Source organism: Oryctolagus cuniculus, chromosome 12 (genome assembly GCF_964237555.1).
Source record: "Oryctolagus cuniculus chromosome 12, mOryCun1.1, whole genome shotgun sequence".
Taxonomy (NCBI): Eukaryota; Metazoa; Chordata; class Mammalia; order Lagomorpha; family Leporidae; genus Oryctolagus; species Oryctolagus cuniculus.
In genome coordinates, this window is record NC_091443.1 from 86,318,204 (window position 1) to 86,336,317 (window position 18,114).

At 43.5% G+C, this 18,114-nt stretch overlaps 1 protein-coding gene across 5 annotated transcripts in view; it reads left to right on the forward strand.

The window, feature by feature from the left end:
* Positions 1–70: 70 nt before the first annotated feature.
* The window catches only part of APH1B (aph-1 homolog B, gamma-secretase subunit), a 43,349-nt gene continuing 25,305 nt past the window's right edge, over positions 71–18,114 (forward strand). For 2 of the 5 annotated variants that reach the window (XM_051822338.2, XM_070054334.1), the window contains exons 1-4: positions 82–319; positions 1,943–2,113; positions 11,332–11,402; positions 12,149–12,271. In XM_051822338.2, the coding sequence (XP_051678298.1) occupies positions 207–319; positions 1,943–2,113; positions 11,332–11,402; positions 12,149–12,271 (478 nt within the window). In that variant the 5' untranslated portion in view covers positions 82–206. Of the gene's footprint in view, positions 320–1,942; positions 2,114–11,331; positions 11,403–12,148; positions 12,272–18,114 lie in introns of all 5 variants that reach the window. The other 3 variants (XM_008268926.4, XM_051822341.2, XM_051822339.2) reach the window with 3 other exon arrangements.

Here is an 18,114-nt window from a genome sequence, read left to right on the forward strand (position 1 = left end):
GCCCGCCCTGCCCCGCTCCGCCCCCAGCGCGGACTTCGCCCCGCCCCGCGGCCCAAGCCACGCCCACGCGCCCGCCCAGCCCCGCCCCCAGCTGCGGCTGCGCCCCTTCCCGCTAACCTAGCCTCGCGCCGGTCTCCTCGCGCCCCGCGCCCGGCCCCGCGAGTTTCGCGTCTCCTCCGGGCCCAGCGCCGGCTTCTGCTGTCGCCATGACGGCGGCCGTGTTCTTCGGCTGCACCTTCATTGCCTTCGGGCCTGCGCTTGCCCTCTACATCTTCACCATCGCTTCCGACCCGTTACGCGTCATCTTCCTCATCGCCGGGTGAGGCGGTTGCGCCGGGAAACCGGGACGCCTGCCCCGCCCGGGCTGCCCGCGGCCCCGGGCGTCCCCGTCGAACGGCTCGGCCTTGCTGGGCTGGGGCAGACGGAGGGTTGGGCGGGGGAGACGGAGACCCCGCTCTCTCAGGGCCCCTCGCCCTTCTCCGAGCGAGAGCCGAGATCCCAGGGGCGGGCTCCGAGGAAGGCACTCGTGTCCGTGGGTCCCGGAGACCCCTGGTGCCGGGCTCCTGAGGGCTTTGGCCTAGGGCCCACGGGGTGGGCTGCGGTCGGCGGTGTGGACACTAAGAGTGTAAGGGGAAAATGATGAATACAGTAGCGTGTGCGTCCTGGCCCCTGGTTTTCCTGATTCTCAGAGGCATCTGTGGCCCCCCGAAGGCTGAGAGGCGGGGACACTAATCCGCCCGCTCTGCCGTAGTGTCACCCGGGCCCCGGGTGGGTTGAAACTGCCCCGCCAGCCCGGCTCAGCTGAATCCTAGCGTTCCTTTAAGCTCCCGGGCTGAGTGAGGTGAGGTGCTGAGCCACCTGTCGTGCGCCGCCTCCTGGGAGCTTAGTGAGCGCCCGGCTCTGCTGGCCAATGTGGTCATCATCCCGGCGCTCCCTGGGGACACAGGCGTCTCCCCTGGCACCAGGCTAGCCCGGCCAGCCCCCCATTTCTGGGCCCCGTCGGCTCTATCGACCGTATTGATCAGAAACAACAGATTTCGGCTGCAGGCTTGTGCAGCTTGCTGTAACTTACCGTCCATAGCGGGGTGGAAAACAGTCCACAAGTTTTCAGTCTCAGGATTTTTGTTTTGTTTTGTTTTGTTTTGTTTTAATCAGTAACTGTTGATAGAGATGTGTGTTGTGTTTTGTTTTGTTTTGTTTTGTTTTGTTTTGTTTTGTGGAAAAGAACACTTTGTGGATATCTGACCACCAAATCCATACTTGTTGGTAGATTTTTTTTTTAAAGATTTATTTATTTGAGAAGTAGAGTTACAGAAAGTTCTTCCATCCGCTGGTTCACTCCCCAGATGGCCACAACGGCCAGACGCCACCTATTAGAAGCCAGGAGCTTCTTCTGGGTCTCCCACTCGGGTGCAGGGGCCCAAGGAATTGGGCCTTCTTCCCATCTTCCGCTGCTTTCCCAGGCCAGCGGCAGGGAGCTGGATCGGAGGTAGAGCAGCCAGGACTTGAACCAGCGCCCATATGGGATGAGCACTGCAGGCGGCGGCTTCACCTGCTAAACCACAGGGCTGGCCCCTGGTAGATGATGAAGATAGGAAAACCGCAGAAGTCACAGGTTGTAGATGTTTCGAGTGAGCAAAGCATTGATTAGGAAGAGTAGCAGATTGGTTTACAACCAGTCTGTCCTCGTGGGTGCACTTGAAGGAGCAGGGTCACTGAACACGAGTCGTGGCTGGGAAAGCGTGCCTTCCTCTGGGACTAGGTGTTTGTCTCACCAGGGCAGATGTGCCCTTGATAAGGAACAGCTGGTCAAGAGCACCACCTGATGAGGTCATCATGCTTTCTTTTAAAAAAAAGTGTTCATTCTCAAGCAGTTTTTTTCCCCTCAGTTTTAAATCATTATAAATCCTGTCCTTAAAGCTTATTTTTTCCTAATTTTCAGAGCTTTCTTCTGGCTAGTGTCTCTCCTGCTTTCGTCCCTGATTTGGGTCATAGCAAGACTCATTACTGACAGCAAAGAGGGACCCAAACAGAAATATCTGCTCATCTTCGGAGTGTTGCTCTCAGTCCTTATCCAAGAAACGTTCCGGTTTGCATATTATAGGCTTATCAAGTAAGTCAAATGCTCTACCTTTCTCTCTGATTTGAACCATGATTTGAGAATTTGACGTTAATGTCCTGTGTATTTGAGGGTCCATGCCTTCCTACATAGATCCAAGACAAGCAATTGGTACATTTCCATCCTGAAAACTTTTTTTTGACTTGTGGCCTTCTTTTCCTACTTTCCGTTTTTTTTTTTTTTTCTTTCTTCCCCTCTTCCCTCCTTCCTTACACCATCCTAGACACATCAGTGGTTAAAAAGACAGTTTCTGGCTTCATGTAGCTTTATCATAGTGAGAGGAGACAGATTAATGGACAAGAAAATACATTGTGGGTGGGTGGGTGTTTGGCATAGTGGCTTAAGTCACTGCTTGAGATGCCACCTTGTATATTGGAGTACCTAGTTAAAGTTCTGGCTACTCGGTTTTCATTGGAGCTTCCTGCAGCAAATGATGGCCTAATACAACGAGACCCAGATGGAGTTCCAGGCTGGCCCAGCTCTGACTTTTGCAGGTATTTGGGAAGTAAACCTTCTGGTGTAAGGCCTCTTCCCTCTTTCAAATAAATAAACTTTAAAATATTGAAACAAGAAAATACAATATATCTTAGAAAACTAGAAGTGCCATGGAGGTAAATAAGCTAGGGAAATAGTCATTAAAAATACAAAAATAATATAATTCAAGCTTGTTTTTTTTTTTTTTAACTTGAGTGGCAGAGAGAGAGATGGGCAGTGGGAGAGAGAGAGAAAAGAAACACAAACACAAACACAAACACAAACCCACCTACTGGTTCACTCCCCAGATGCCTGCAGTAACCATGAAGGAGTGAAGCTGGGAGCCAGGAAGATTACCCAGGTCTCCCATGGGGATGACAGGAGCCTATTACTTGAACCATCATTGCTGCCTCCCAGGATCTGTACTGGAAGGAGGCTGGAGTGAGGAGCCAGGGCCAGGAATCAGGCTTGGGTTCTTTGATAGAGGATGCAGGCCTCTTAGCTGCCCACTCCTCCGCTCAGAATTTTCATGTTCTTTTCTTTGCCATCACCTAATATGAGTAATTCTTAAAGGATTATGTCTTCCATTATTTTGGTTGTATTTGGGGAAAATGGGTTCATTTTGTGATATTTCCTGTTATTTCAAATCAATAATGGAAAAACACGTTAAGAGAAAAGGCTTTGCACGAGTTCCCTTTTTGGGCCAGAAAGTAGGTCATCTGTAGGACCCATGAGAACCTCACGTGAAACCACTGATTTGAAACAGTATTTTCTTTCAGGCAGTCATAAGGTTGGCTTTGGTTACATAAGACTTAGGATGATAAATGTGTCATCTTTTTTATTTCTGCAAATGAAGTAATTCAAGCTCTCCATAAAGTTCATAGATACAACCAAGACAGAACCTCAACAATATCTCTTTATTTTATCTTTTTTTAAAGAGTTATTTATTTTGAAAGACAGAGTTACAGAGGGAGGTAGAGACAGAGAGAGAGGTCCTCCATCTGCTGGTTCACTCCCCAGATGGCCTCAACGGCCGGAGCCACGCCCATCCGAAGACAGGAGCCAGGAGCTTCTTCTGGGTCTCCCACGTGGGTGCAGGGGCTCAAGGACTTGGGCCATCTTCTACTGCTTTCCTAGGCCATAGCAGAAAGTTGGATTGGAAGAGAAGCAGCCGGGACTAGAACCAGCACCCATATGGGATGCTGGCGCTTCAGGCCAGGGCATTAACCTGCCGCGCCATAGCGCCGGCCCTATATATATATATATATATATATATATTTTTTTTTTTTTTTTTTTTTTGACAGGCAGAGTGGACAGTGAGAGAGAGAAACAGAGAGAAAGGTCTTCCTTTTTCCATTGGTTCACCCTCCAATGGCCGCTGCGGCCGGCGTGCTACGGCCAGCGCACCGCGCTAATCCGATGGCAGGAGCCATGTGCTTCTCCTGGTCTCCCATGGGGTGCAGGGCCCAAGCACTTGGGCCATCCTCCACTGCACTCCCTGGCCACAGCAGAGAGCTGGCCTGGAAGAGGGGCAACTGGGACAGAATCCGGCACCCCGACCAGCACTAGAACCCGGGGTGCCGGCACCGCTAGGAGGAGGATTAGCCTAGTGAGCCGCGGCGCCGGCCCCAACATCTCTTTATTTAAATTTGTATTTACTTTATTTGAAAGGCCAAAAGACAGAAATCTTCCATCCTCTGGTTCACTCCTGCCAATGCTTTTATACCAGCTGAGGCCGGGCCAACCCAAAGTCAGGAGCCCAGGACTCAGTCCTGGGTCTCCCATGTGAACGATCTGATCCCAAGCACTTGAGCCTGCTGCATTCCAGAGTGAGCGTTAGCGGGAATCAGCAGAGCTGGAACTTGAACCCAGGCACCCTGGGATGGGATTAGGCATCTTACGCAGTATCTAAACTGCTGTACCAAAAGCCCACCCCCTACAACATCCCTTTTAATGGGATTCTGTAGTTTGTTCTTGGCAATATGCTAGGCCTTCTGTATTTTTTATTTTTTGCTTTTAATAACAGATACTGAATTTCCTTTTCATAATGAAGCAATTTAAATTACAAATTCAAAACCATGAAGCCGTTGCTTAGAAGTAAAATTCTTATCTTGGAAAAAGTCTTAAAATGAAATACCCAGTAGTCCCTGGAAATATTGAAGAGCAATAAATAGCAAAGGTGGTATTTAAATTTTCCTAGGGGGACCGGCACTGTGGTGCAGTGGGTTAGAGCCCCAGCCTGCAGCACCAGCATCCCATCTAGGCATTGCCGGTTCAAATCCTGGCTGCTCCTCTTCCAATCCAGTTCTCTGCTGTGGCCTGGGAAAGCCGTGGAAGATGGCTCAACTCCCTGGGCTCCTGCAACCGTGTTGGAGCCCGGAGGAAGTTCCTGGCTTCAGATTGGCTCAGCTCTGGCCATTGTGGTCATTTGGGGAGTGAACCAGTCAAATTATTAAAAATAATTCTTTAAAAAATTAAAAAAAAATTTCTTTAGGAATACAACATCCCTAATGGACATCTAGCTGTGGTTGAATGCTTCTGGCGTGTAGCAGTTAGTACCGTCCTACTGGAGTTTTAATTTTAGCTGTAGAATATCATCATCTTCCTGCTGACCTCTGTGCCCCTCACCAGGTGACCAAAACCTCTGCCACACGGTGACCGTTGTATCCCTTTTAAGGGTGGCGATGCCTGAGTACTTCACCTGGACTGCGAAAGATGTGGTGGCGGCTTCCCAGCCTTCCGCAGTCTTGTCTTTTGTTAGCAGATTTGAGCCTTTTGGTTAGTACTTTGTTTATACCTGTGCCCCAGACCCAACACAGGCTTCTGTGTGTTCTAGGTACTGCTTTGCCTGGGCTTTGCCCTCTCTCTGAGTTGGCTGAGCTGCATTGTGTTTTCCTGGCAGCAGTATTACTGGCTCATGTTTTTGCATTTTCCTTGGACGGTTCTAATTTTGAAAAGAAGTTAATATCGTTTTGTTCAAGGTTAATTTTATTTATTTGAAAGGCAGACAGGAGAGGGTACAGGGAGGGAGGGAGGGGGGTATCATCCGTTGGTTCCATTCCCAGATGGCCCCAATAGCCATGCAAAAGTCAGACTCCATCTGGGTCTTCCCCCATGGGGTCCAAGCACTTGAGCCCTCCTCCACTTCTTTCCCAGGTGCACTAGCAGTTAGCTGGATCAGAGCAGAACAGCCGGGACTCAGTCTGGTGGTCTGACGTGGGATGCCGGCTTTGCAGGCAGCGGCTTAACTCACTGCACCACAACACTGGCCCCAAAAGTTCATTTCTGATACAGAATTTCACAATTTAGAACAGGGGCTTAGTATCCGTCTTGGACTTACATGTACATTCAAAAACCTGACTTCCAAAAACCAGAGTTCCTTAATGGGCATCTGCTGTTCTTCTCTACCTTGTTTCTTCATGGTTTCCACCTGAAATGGCTGTCTCTTGGCACTAACCTGTAGTTTTAAAGGACCATAACCTAAACATGGGGCAGGAAAGGAGTAGGGCCACAGGAGGAAGAAATTAAGGCTATCAGTCCACAGCCAGCATGCCAGGAAGTTCCGAGAAGCCCGTTTGGTCTCCTGGGGAAACCAGGCTTGCTTCTCTGAAAGGACCTTTGGCAATTTGTAAACAGATCGTAGGACAAAACAGAGTGACCAAGTGCCTTTGTTTGCATTTGGAAAATGGCTCTTGTACAAGCCTTCGGAATATTCTACAACATTTTAGTAGCGAATTTTAGAAATCCTGGATGTTACAGCTGTGTTAAACAAGTTTGAGAATTATAGTACTTTATTCATGATGGATATTTATATAGATGCATTTAAATTGCTCTCTTAGGCTACACTACATTCAAATAAAGGGGCTTTGGCTTAATTAGTACTTCATCTCTACTGCCAAAGTAATTGTTTAAGTTTAAAGTACTGTCTCAATGCAATTTTTGCTACCTGAATTTGGTGCCAAGATTAAAATATGGGGGATTTGCAGTGATTTTTATAAATATAAAGAATCAAAACATCATTGCAGTCTAATTTATTTCATGGCCTTAAGAACAGTCACTCCTCTTGAATAAATGATTAATTTATCTGCTTATTTTTAAGAAGGTGCTTTATACTTTTTTTTTCAAGATTTATTTACTTATTTGACAGGCAGAGTTACAGACAGAAGGGGGGAGAGAGAGAGAGAGAGAGAGAAAGAGAGAGAGATCTTCCATCTTTTACTCTCTAAATGGCTGCAGTGGCCGGAGTTGGGCCGATCTGAAGCCAGGAGCCAGGAACTTCTGGGTCTGCCGCGTGGGTGCAGGGGCCCAAGGACTTGGGCCGTCTTCTGTTGCTTTTCCAGGCCATTAGCAGGGAGCTGGCTAGGAAGTGGAGCAGTCGGGACGTGAACCAGCGCCTAGATGGGATGCCTGCACTACAGGTGGAGGCTTAACCTTCTACCTCACGGCCCTGGGCTTGAATGAATAATTTATAACTTTCAGTTTGGCAGAGCCTTGCACAAATGGTAGCATTTCCTATTCTAATTTTTAAAAATCAGGATGGTTAATGGATACAGAGGTGTACAGTTTGAGAGGAGGATTTTTTTTAAATTGTTTGAGAGGTAGAGTGACAGAGATCCTTTATCTTCTCATTCACTCCCAAATGCCCGCAGCAGCCAGGGCTGGGCCAGGAACTCGGAAGTCCATCTGGGTCTCATACCTCGGTGGCAGGGACCCAAACTCTGAGTCATCATCTGCTGCCCTCCAGGATGTGCGTTAGTAGCAAGCTGGATCCAAAGCAGAGGTTGGATTCAACTGCAGGCATTCTATTTATTTATTTATTTATTTATTTATTTATTTATTTATTTATTTTAAGATTTACTTGTGAGGCAGAGTTAGAGAGGTCTTCCACTACTCGCTGGTTCACTCCCTAAATGTCTGCAGTGGCTGGAGCTGGGCTGATCCAAAGCCAGGTGCTAGGGGCTTCTTTCAGGTCTCCCACATGGGTGCAGGGACCTAAGCACTTGGCCATCTTCTACAGGTGCATTGGGAGGGAGCTGGATAGGAAGTGGAGCAGCAGGATTTAAACTGGCACCTGTATGGGATGCCGGCACCTCAGGTGGAAGCTTAACGTACTCGCCAGTGTCCCAATCCATGGCTTGATTAAGTACTGTGCCACAGTACTTGCCCTAAGGATGAATAACTTGATGCTGTGTAGCACAGTAAGGTAACCCTGGTTGAAAATGATTAGTTGAGTCTTTCAAAACAGCTAGTAGAGAGGATTTAAATTTTTAAAAAAATTTATTTGAGAAATGGCAAATTTGGTTTACTCCCCAAATGCCCACAAGGGCTAGGGATTGGCCAGGCCAAAGTGGGGAGCCAGGAGCTCTGTCCAGGTCTCCCATATAGGTAACAGAAACCCAGTTACTGGAACCATCACCACTGCCTGCTAAGGTCTGCAGTAGCAGGAAGCTGGAGTCAGGAGCCAAAGCTGAGTATCAGACTCGGGCAACTCCCAGAGGGGACGTAAGTGTCTTAACCTGCAGACCAGATGCCTGCCCCAGTAGGGGAGATTTGAATGTTCTCCAAAGAAATGACAGATGTCTGAAGTGAAAGATAGGCTGATAACCTTGATCTTGTCATTACACATTGTATACATGTGTTAAAATGTCACATTGTACACTGTAAATATGTGCAAGTTACTCTATGTCAGTTAAAAAGATAGAAAAAAAATACAAGTTGTATTGCCTAAAATAGATACTACAGGTTTCTCTATTTGTACAAATAAATTCTTTTAAAAGATTTATTTGTCTGAAAGGCAAAGTTACACAGAGAGCTTCCATCTACTGGTTCACTCCCCAAATGCCTGCAGTGACCAGGGCTAGACCAGGCCAAAGTCGGGAGCCCAGAACTCCTTCCAGGTCTCCCATGGGTAGCAGGGGGCCAAACACTGGAGGCATCCCCCACGGCTTTCCCTGGCACATTGACAGGGGGCTATATTGGAGAGGTGGAGCAGCCAGGACTCGAACTGACACTCATAATGGGATGCCAGAGGTATTGCAGGCAGCAGCTTAATCTGCTGTGCCACAATGCCAGCCCCTGTACAAATACATTTGTAATTTAATTCAATTTTTTCTTATAATGCGCTCATAAATATTATATAATTTTTGGTAATTTTAGGAAAACTTCCATTTATAGAAAAATATTAAGAAAATCATTTTTAAGAGGCATGTTTATTTTTAAACATTTCTAAAATGGTGTATTTATTTTTATTTTATGTTTGCTACTCTCCCTTTCTTATACATGCCAGCCCCACATCTTCAAAAAAGAATGGAAGAAACATGAAAGATGGTGGGATTCACCAGTTGTTTTTCAAAGTTTATGTTTAAAAATTGCAGTTTTCTTTCTTTTTTTTTTTTTTTTTTTTTTGTTCTTAGAGACACAATAACAAATGCAAACAAAGACATTTCCACTTTAGTAAAACAGAAGTACACCCGGAAGCTGATCATGTTTTGTACTTTCTTACTTCCTAATTTAGCATTGGGAACTGTTAGTGCCAGAACCTTTCCTTCCACTAACTCCATTACATAAGATGAGGAAGTTTATTACACTGTTGAATTTATAAGTTTAATATACTTCATTATACCAAATATCATTACTGAACAATTAATATTAAACAAAATTCCTGTGAAATTCATTGATTCAACCATATAAGTGTTGATAGTTTTTTTGATGATTATTCTTACTATTCTATATGTCTCATAAGCTTTTTTTAAAAGTTTTTTTAAAAGATTTAAAAATTTTTTTAAAGATTTATTTATTTACTTGAAGGAGTTAAACAGAGCGAAGGAGAGGCAGAGAGAGAGGTCTTCCATCTGCTGGTTCACGCCCCAGTTGGCTGCAACGGCCCAAGCTGCGCCGATCCAAAGCCAGGAGCCAGGAGCCTCTTCTGGGTCCCCCACATGAGTGTAGGGGCCCAAGGCCCCGGGCCATCATCTACTGCTTTCTCAGGTCATAGCAGAGAACTGGATCAGAAGTAGAGCAGCTGGGACTTGAACTGGTGCCCATATGGGATGCTGGCACTGCAGGCAGCAGTCTTACCTGCTATGCTGCAGCGCTGACCTCTAAAGACTTTATTTTATTTTTATTTGAAAGTCAGAGTTAGAGCAGAGGCAGAGGCCAAGAGAGAGGGTGGTTCACTCCTCAAATGGTGGTAACAGCTGGCACTGAGTTGATCTGAAGCCAGGAACTTCTTCCATGTCTCCCATGCAGGTGCAGGGTCCCAAGCACTTGGGCCTTCTTCTACTGCTTTCCCAGGCCACAGCAGAGAGCTGGATTGGAAGTAGGGCAGCTGGAACAGGAACTGGTGCCTTTACGGGATGCTGGCACTGCAGGTGGTGGCTTTACCTGCTACATCATAACACTGGTCCCGACTTATAAGCTTTAATTAGCCTTTAAAATCCCTATGACAGATAATTTTATTTAAGAAAATTGAATATTTAAGTTGATGACTGTTCCAAAGAAGAAAGCAGTCACTTAAATTTCTGGCTCATGTCCTGGCTATCAAACAACGCTTATAGAAGAGAACATGGAAATGGCATGTTGTCCCTTTTGAGTCTAGAGAAGCAAAGAATCCTCCTCATTATGCTTATTACTGGCTTAGTGGAATCTCACATTGCCTTAATTTAATCAGTGATGTGACTATTTGTGTGATGAGTAGGCCAACTGTAAAGAATATGTACACCTTGAAGTTTAGGTTAACACAATGCCCAGAAATAAGTATATTCTGATTAATTTGTCCATTTTTAGAGTTATCTAACTTCTTTTTTCAGCACTTGCTGAAAAATAATTTTGTAATGTTCAGATTCATTTATTACTTTATTAAATATACTCTCCGGGAAGTATAACTTGAGTATTCTTTGAGTCAACATCTCACATGGTTGCAGAGTTTTTTAGCCAGCAAGGGGTGGTAGTACTGAGGGTGGCGGCACATTTAGCCTTCCTGACACGTCTGCCTGGGGTGTGGCCAGTTTGTGAGTTGTTCGTGACAGCAGCTTGGATAAGATCACTGTGGAGATCATGCATTTCCTCATGAACAGTACTCTGTCCTTTCACTTCTCTCCCAAGGATAAGCGTTTTATTCTACAGGGTACATGGAAGTATCGGACTACTTTCTCTCCTGCAGCCTAATTAGAGATATAAAACAAATACATAAAATATTGTGGAATCATAAAAACATGATGTTCAGTACCCGTAAGAGAGCTCAGATCATCAATATTGTGGGATTCAAGAGTAAAGAGAGATTAGTGATTACCAACCATTGCAGGATGAGCACAACTGGGATCTGTAGCATGGAAGGTAGAAGGGAGGGTGGGAAAACAAGGCTAACCCTGGGGGAGTAGAGAACAAAAGCCAACAAAATGGATATGAAGATAAAGAGGAAAAATGCATAGTGATCGATCCACGGGCTATTGAAATAAGTATTTATTATTAAGAAAGTAATCAGTTTTGCTTTTTTTCTTAGTAAACTCAATTCTTGATGGCTTGCTTACTTCTATTTTTCTTTTATCGTGAAAGCCAGATAAAAGTTGGTTGGAACTTCTGGTTGGTTTTAATTGATTGAAAGTTTCTAGGGTTATGTTTCAATGGATTGTGTATTAAGAGCGTAACCTAACAAACTCTCAGTGTCTGGATTTGAAGTTGCCTGTGTTCTTTCCAGATAGGCCGATACAAATATAATTGCATGTGTGGTTTTGTTTTAGAAAAGCCAGTGAAGGTTTGAAGAGTATCAACCCAGATGACACAGTGCCCTCCATGCGACTGCTGGCCTATGGTAAGTTAAACTGCATGGTTTCATAACAAACTCAGAATTGGCATAAAAATCATTTTCATATTTTGAATGTTTATAGGCTTCAAACAATATTTTATTACTGCCTTAGTCTGTTGTTTACTTTCCCAGCTTTTCTGGTTCCTTCCGTAAAGGAAAGTGATTGCTACTGATCCTTATCTGCATTTCCTTAAATATCAACTGGAGCATACACGGTAGTGAACTACCAGTTTCCAAGTGATTAACTGTTCCTTTCTCTGGATAGCTACCATGGCTTTGGCTGTAACTGGGAGGACTCTTCATAGTGATGTAGTTGATACCTCTGTGTATTATTCTTTCAGAATTATGTGTAAAGATTGGGCCTAGATCCCTAAATTGAGTCACTCCAGTTTGGCTTAGGGGTCATCCCTTCTCATACACAGCTGCCCAACTCAGCTCCTGTTCCAAGCCATCAAGCTTTATTGACTCTGCTCTCATAAATAAAGGCAACTTCAGCATCATAGCCCCTTGCCTCACTTGTTTCTTTTGTGCCTTTCTCGATCTCTCTCATTTATTTCTCTGTTGTGTTCCATTATTCATTTCTTCTCCTACCCTTTCTCCCTGCACTCATCATTTAGCCAAGCATGCCTTTCCAGAGCCAGGTGTCTGCCGTTTCAACGGCAGCAGATGCGTAGTGCTTCCTAGTCTTTCGGGATCTGATTTGAAGAGAAATCCTAGCAGGAAAAGGGTTTAACAGTGTTTTTCTTCTTTAGTTTCTGGCTTGGGCTTTGGAATCATGAGTGGAGTATTTTCCTTTGTGAATACCCTGTCGGACTCCTTGGGGCCAGGCACAGTGGGCATTCATGGAGATTCTCCTCAGTTCTTCCTTAATTCAGGTATGTGTCTCATAGGTGTGAATATTCAGGTTTTTTTGTTAAATGATCACCTTTACTGGAGTTCAGTGACTTAGGAATACAAGTGAATAGAAATTTATGGTACATCTTTTACTGGAAAAATACTTTTAGCCACTGTGATGTAAAGAACCTAGGAAAATAAAAATGTTAGAGTGCTTTAGGATTTTAGAGTGGAATTTAGCTTGCCTAAAATTTACTTTTATTGGACTATACTAACAGTATTTCTGTATGGTTGAAATTTTAGAAGTGAATTTTTATAGGCCATATGCATTTTGGTTTTATGATTTTATACTTATCTTCAGTAGAAGCCCTAATCATTAATTTATCATTTTGGTGCCTTTTGAGGATAGGCAGTATAATTTAAGCTTGAAATTGAAGGAGAAAAAGATAATAGATGAGTTGATGTTTTTATCCACAGATGTGATATAGAAGGACCAACTCATTTCAAATGGTTTTTTCATCCCCCAGCTAAAAATTGTCATGCTGCAGCAATCATAAATTTGAGTTGGTAACATGCACATAATTAACAAGATTTCTCCTATCCACAAGAAGATTCTTTAAAAATAGAGGGAGAACCCCATTATATATTTAGTTATCTCCATGACAATTATGCCACTGAAGTAGGTGATCCCATGTGCACATTGTTTCAATTACATAATTATTTATTTAACATCTATAATAAACCTCCTCGAGGAGCTTACCCTGTGTAGAGGAATCAGACCAAAAAAATGAATAAGTGTTCCTTTAATACAATAGCAGAAAGGATAGGAGTGTGACCCATGAAAACATACTGTTGCAGTACAGAGATGTCCTGCATGTCACAGTGATCCCAGCCCAGTGACACAATTCTCAAGGGACCCTTTGTTCCCATTTCACTTCAGGCCTTGGCCTCTCCCGTCTGGGTCACTAACAGCATCTCCCAGCTGATCAGTCTCCTGTGCACACTGCACTTTCTGTGTGAAACTTCTTTTATCCTGCTACCTAACAAATCTTTCCCATTTCAAAACTATTTTGGCTTTCCAAGGTATGCAGGATAAATTTAAGACCCTTTCATTTATCTGGCTACAAGGAAAGTATGTCAGTGGTCATACTTAGTGTTGCCTCCAACATAGCGAATTATCTTTCTTTTAAATATTCCGTAATTATAATATTTCTGGCACATTTTTAAGCATACTGTACTGAGTGCTAGGTTTTAAAAGAGATGTAATATTAGTAAATCCACTACAGTCTAATAAAAATTAATAAAGCATAATCATGAGAGGTGTTGCCCCTTCGGCTTTCTGTTTTCTTATACAGTCTGTTTCACTGTTAAGCAATCTTTTTTTTATTTGAGTTTTGCCACGTTCTTTCACTAGATGGTGCTAATTCCCTTTAGTGAGCTAGACTGTTTTCATATGATTTCTTAGGTTTGTTAGCACTTGGGAGATCATATTTGTAATTTCTGTGAATTTAAGGAAAAGTTCCATGTTCAGTATAACATATCTTGATATCATTAGCCAAGTTAGGATGGCAGAATAAACAAAGAATACTGGGTCACTGACTATTATATCTGTTTCAGTTAATTGTGTGTTAAGATATTTGTGGGTAAACAGATTTTACAGGCAGGCATAGTTTATAAATAATGTGTATGTATAAGTTAATTTTTAATATTTGTACTTGTATAGTAGGCTAGCATTAAATTTTAATAGAATCATTGCTCTTTCTTGGTAAAACTGTATAGAGATAAAAATGTGGAAATTGGAGTCCTAAGTTCAAGTCTTACCTTGGCTTATTAACTTAGTTGTTTGGGTAATTCATTTGGTTATTTAACCATTCATTCTTCAACTAATTATTTTTATTAAGTGGGTGTTATATCAAACAGTAAAAATACATCCTAGTTAATGTCTGTACATTCTACTTATAGAAAGAGAATAAAGACAATGTACAAATTCCGTACATAGAAGGAGAATAAAGACAAACAACCAATTACAATGCAGTGTGATCAATCTACAAGGTGGGAGAGCCTTGAGAATACAAGGACAGGCTCCGAGTCCCTCATGGATGGTTCAGCACTTTGCCTGCGTGGCATTTACCTCTGTTGTGATGAACTGACTGATGTAGCTTGTTGAAAGTGAGGTGCTAAGCCACAGGGCAAGACTCCATCTTGTCTTGTTGGCTGCTGTATCCCTAGCACCTGGTGGAGTCCTTTGTTTCTAGATAGCACTCAATAAAAATCTTCTGAAAAATGAAAGCTGGGCACAGCTGACAGAGGAAGTGTGGTTTGAATAGAGATGTAATGAAAGGCTACGTAATAGCTAGGTGGGTTAAGGAAGGGGTTTGTCAGGGAAGAATGTCCCAGGTGGAGGGAGGAGTCCTCCCTGCTGGCTGGAGATAAAGGTTGACCAGAGGGAGTGTGGTACTCCATCTAACCTTCAGTTTCTTGCTCTTTTCAGAAAGGGCAAAAATCATGCCTGTCATTTAGTAATTAAGCAAAATTTATTTAGGAAATATATATATTTAAGTGTTTTATAAACTCTAAAATGGACTAATAGGGGCTGGTGCTTTGGTGTATCTGATTAAACTACGGCCTTTAGTGCCAGCATCCCATATGGGTGCAGACTTGAGTCCTGGCTTCTCTACTTCTGATCCAGCTCCCTGCTAACGTGCCTAAGAAGGCAGAGGGAGATGGCTGAAGTCTCTGGGCCTGCCACCCACATAGGACATGTAAAAGAAGCTCCTTGCTCCTGGCTTCAGCCTGACCCAGCCCCAGTTGTTGTGGCCATTTGGGGAGTGAACCTGTGGATGGCTATCTGTCTTTCTGTTTCTCCTCTTTTTCTGTAACTTTACCTCTCAAATAAATTTTTTTTTTAAAATTTTGGATAAAAAATATAACACTCTATACCATATTCTAGGATAATTGGTTTCATTCATGGGGAACAATTAAAAACAGCTGTAAAATGTACATTTAAACAGGTTATGTTAAGAAATTAAAAATTTCCCTATATTGCCATTTGATTAAAAAATAAAAATGGAAACAACAAAAATTTGCTACCTTATAAATAAACCTGAAACAGGTTGTTCAGGAATAAGAATGCAAAAAAAAAAAAAAAAGTTAAGCCTGGAATGTGTAATGTTTCAGTCAAACAAAAAGGTTTGATCCATTCCAGCTCATAAACTAATATAATAGTGTTTATGATTTTGCAAATTCACCAAATCTTTTCCCCTACATTGGTGGTTTTGTGATGGATTCTCTTGAGTTCTACCCATGATTGCCCTAGTAACAGTCCACACACTGTTAATGAATACCAGATAGACCCAAAAGTGGATTCAATGGCCGGTGTTGAGGTTGGGGCTTCCGAGCAGCCACTGAGTGAGGAAGGTCATCCAGCCACTGTACAGCTCGCACATGCACAGGGAGATCTGCAGGGGATGCCAGTAATATTTCTCTGTGGCATGGATGAGGAACAATGCCAGATCCCCATCCAGGACAAGAGTCAGAATTTCCCAAGACAAATGGTTGGATCAAAATAAAGCCATCTTTTATCCACTTTGTCATATTCTTTCCATAAAGATCCAATCAAGACGTCAGGGTCTGCAACATTTCCTACCCAAGACAAGTAGACAAAAGGGGCTTCCAGCACCAGGGAATCATAGCAGAGCCAGGCGAGCACCCCGTGGCCGGTCTGTCCCCTCCTGCGGCCCCAGCACAGTTCCAGTACACCGTCTCCACCAGCAGCAGCGAGTGACTCACCGTGGCCCCAGCTTCCACCCTGTGCCAGTGCTTCCTGCTCCCAATGCACAGGGAACCTTGAGGGAGGGGAGGGAACAGAAAGTAAATAAATCTTAAAAAAAAAAAAAAAAAGACTAACAATAGTATTAAAATAGAGATTTGGTTCTCAAGATGAAAAAACATTTAGGCAAAATAATTTCCGTAATTCTGTGTGGAACCTAGGTTTATTACTCTGAATTGCCTCCTTTATACATTAGGAGAAAAATGTCTAACTAGTACTCAATAAAAAACGGTATCTGGTACTTTATCTTTTAAACATCCCCAAAACTTTTATAGATTTTTTTTAGGCAATGTTCTTTTTTTTGATAACATATGCTAGTCATTTTACTTATTTGTAATAGGAAACTTTTATTTAATAAATATAAATTTCAAAAGTACAACTTTTTAATTATAGCGGTTCTTCCCCCCATAAGCACCCTCCCACCCGCAAACCATCCCACCTCCTACTCCCTCTCCCATCCCATTCTTCATTAAGATTCATTTTTTATTATCTTTATATGCAGAAGACCAACTCTATACTAAGTAAAGATTTCAACACTTTGCACCTACACAGCAGCAGCTTTACCTTCTATGCCACAGTGCCATCCCCTCTTTCTTTCTTTGTAAAATATTTATTTATTTATTTCAAAGTCAGAGTTATGGGGCTGGTGCTGTGGCACAATGGGTTACTGCTGTGGTCTGAAGCACCGGCATCCCATATGGGCGCCGGTTCGAGAACCAGCTGCTCCACTTCCAATCCAGCTCTCTGCTATTGCCTGGCAAAGCAATAGAAAATGGCCCAAGTCCTTGGGCCCCTGCACCCACATGGGAGACCTAGAAGAAGCTGCTGGTTCCTGGCTTTGGATTGGCACAGCTCTGGCCATTGTGGCCATTTGGGGAGTGAACCATCGGAGGGAAGACCTCTCTCTCTCTCTCTCTCTCTGCCTCTTCTCTCTCTGTGTAACTCTGACTTTCAAATAAATAAATAAATCTTTAAAAAATAAAAAAGAAAGAGTTACAAGGGGAGAGAGAGAGAGAGATCTTCCATCAGCTGGTTGACAGCCCAGAAGGCCACAATGGCCCAGGCTGGCCAGGCTGTAGCCAGGAGCTTCATCCATGTCTCCCACATGGGTGGCAGGGGCCCAGACACTTGGGCCACCTTCCAGTGCTTTCCCCAGGCCATTAGCAGGGAGCTGGATTGGAAATCCAGGACACTAACTGGTACCCATATGGGATGCTGGTGTCACAGTTACCCACTGAGCCACAATACCAGCCCTGAATTTCTCTTTGTGTAGCATTTTAAGAATAATATCTACAACCTGGCAGTTTTTTAAAATGTGAAACTTTAAAATGAAAATCATGAGGGCAGTGCTGTGGCCTAGTAGGTTTAGCCAGCTCCTGCAGTGCTGGCATTACCACATGGGCACCAGGTTCAGTCCCAGCTGCTCCACTTCTGATCCAACTCTCTGCTGATGCTCCTGGGAAAGCAACAGAAGATGGCCCAAGTCCTTGGGCCCCTGATACCCATGTGGGAGACGCGGAAGAAGCTCCTAGTTTCGTCCTGGCCCAGCCCCAGCTGTTTGGGGAATGAACCAGTGGATGGAAGATCTCTTTTTCTGTCTCTGCTTCTCACTCTCTAATTCTGTCTTTCAAATAAATAAATAAATAAATCTTAGAAAAACAAAAAGAAAAATCTTTGTAAGCATGACTATCTCGGTACATGTGTTACCAAATACCAAGGTGGCAGAGAAAATATGTATAACATCTCTTAATGATACAAATAAAATGACTGACAATAGAGTTTAATCCAAAATTTTTATCCTTTCCTGGATTGATCATAATCCTTATTTCTTATAATAAGTTATCACAGCTGCCACAGTGTGATACGCTGTTCCTGTATGCTATTTCTGTCATCAATTTTGTTGTCAAATATATATATATATATTTTTTTTAAAGTTTATTTATTTAAGAGATTGAGCTACAAACAGAGGGAGAGACAGAGAGAAAGGTCTTCCGTCTGCTGGTTCCCTCCCCAAATGGCCTCAACAGCCTGTGCCAGTCTGATTCAAAGCCAGGA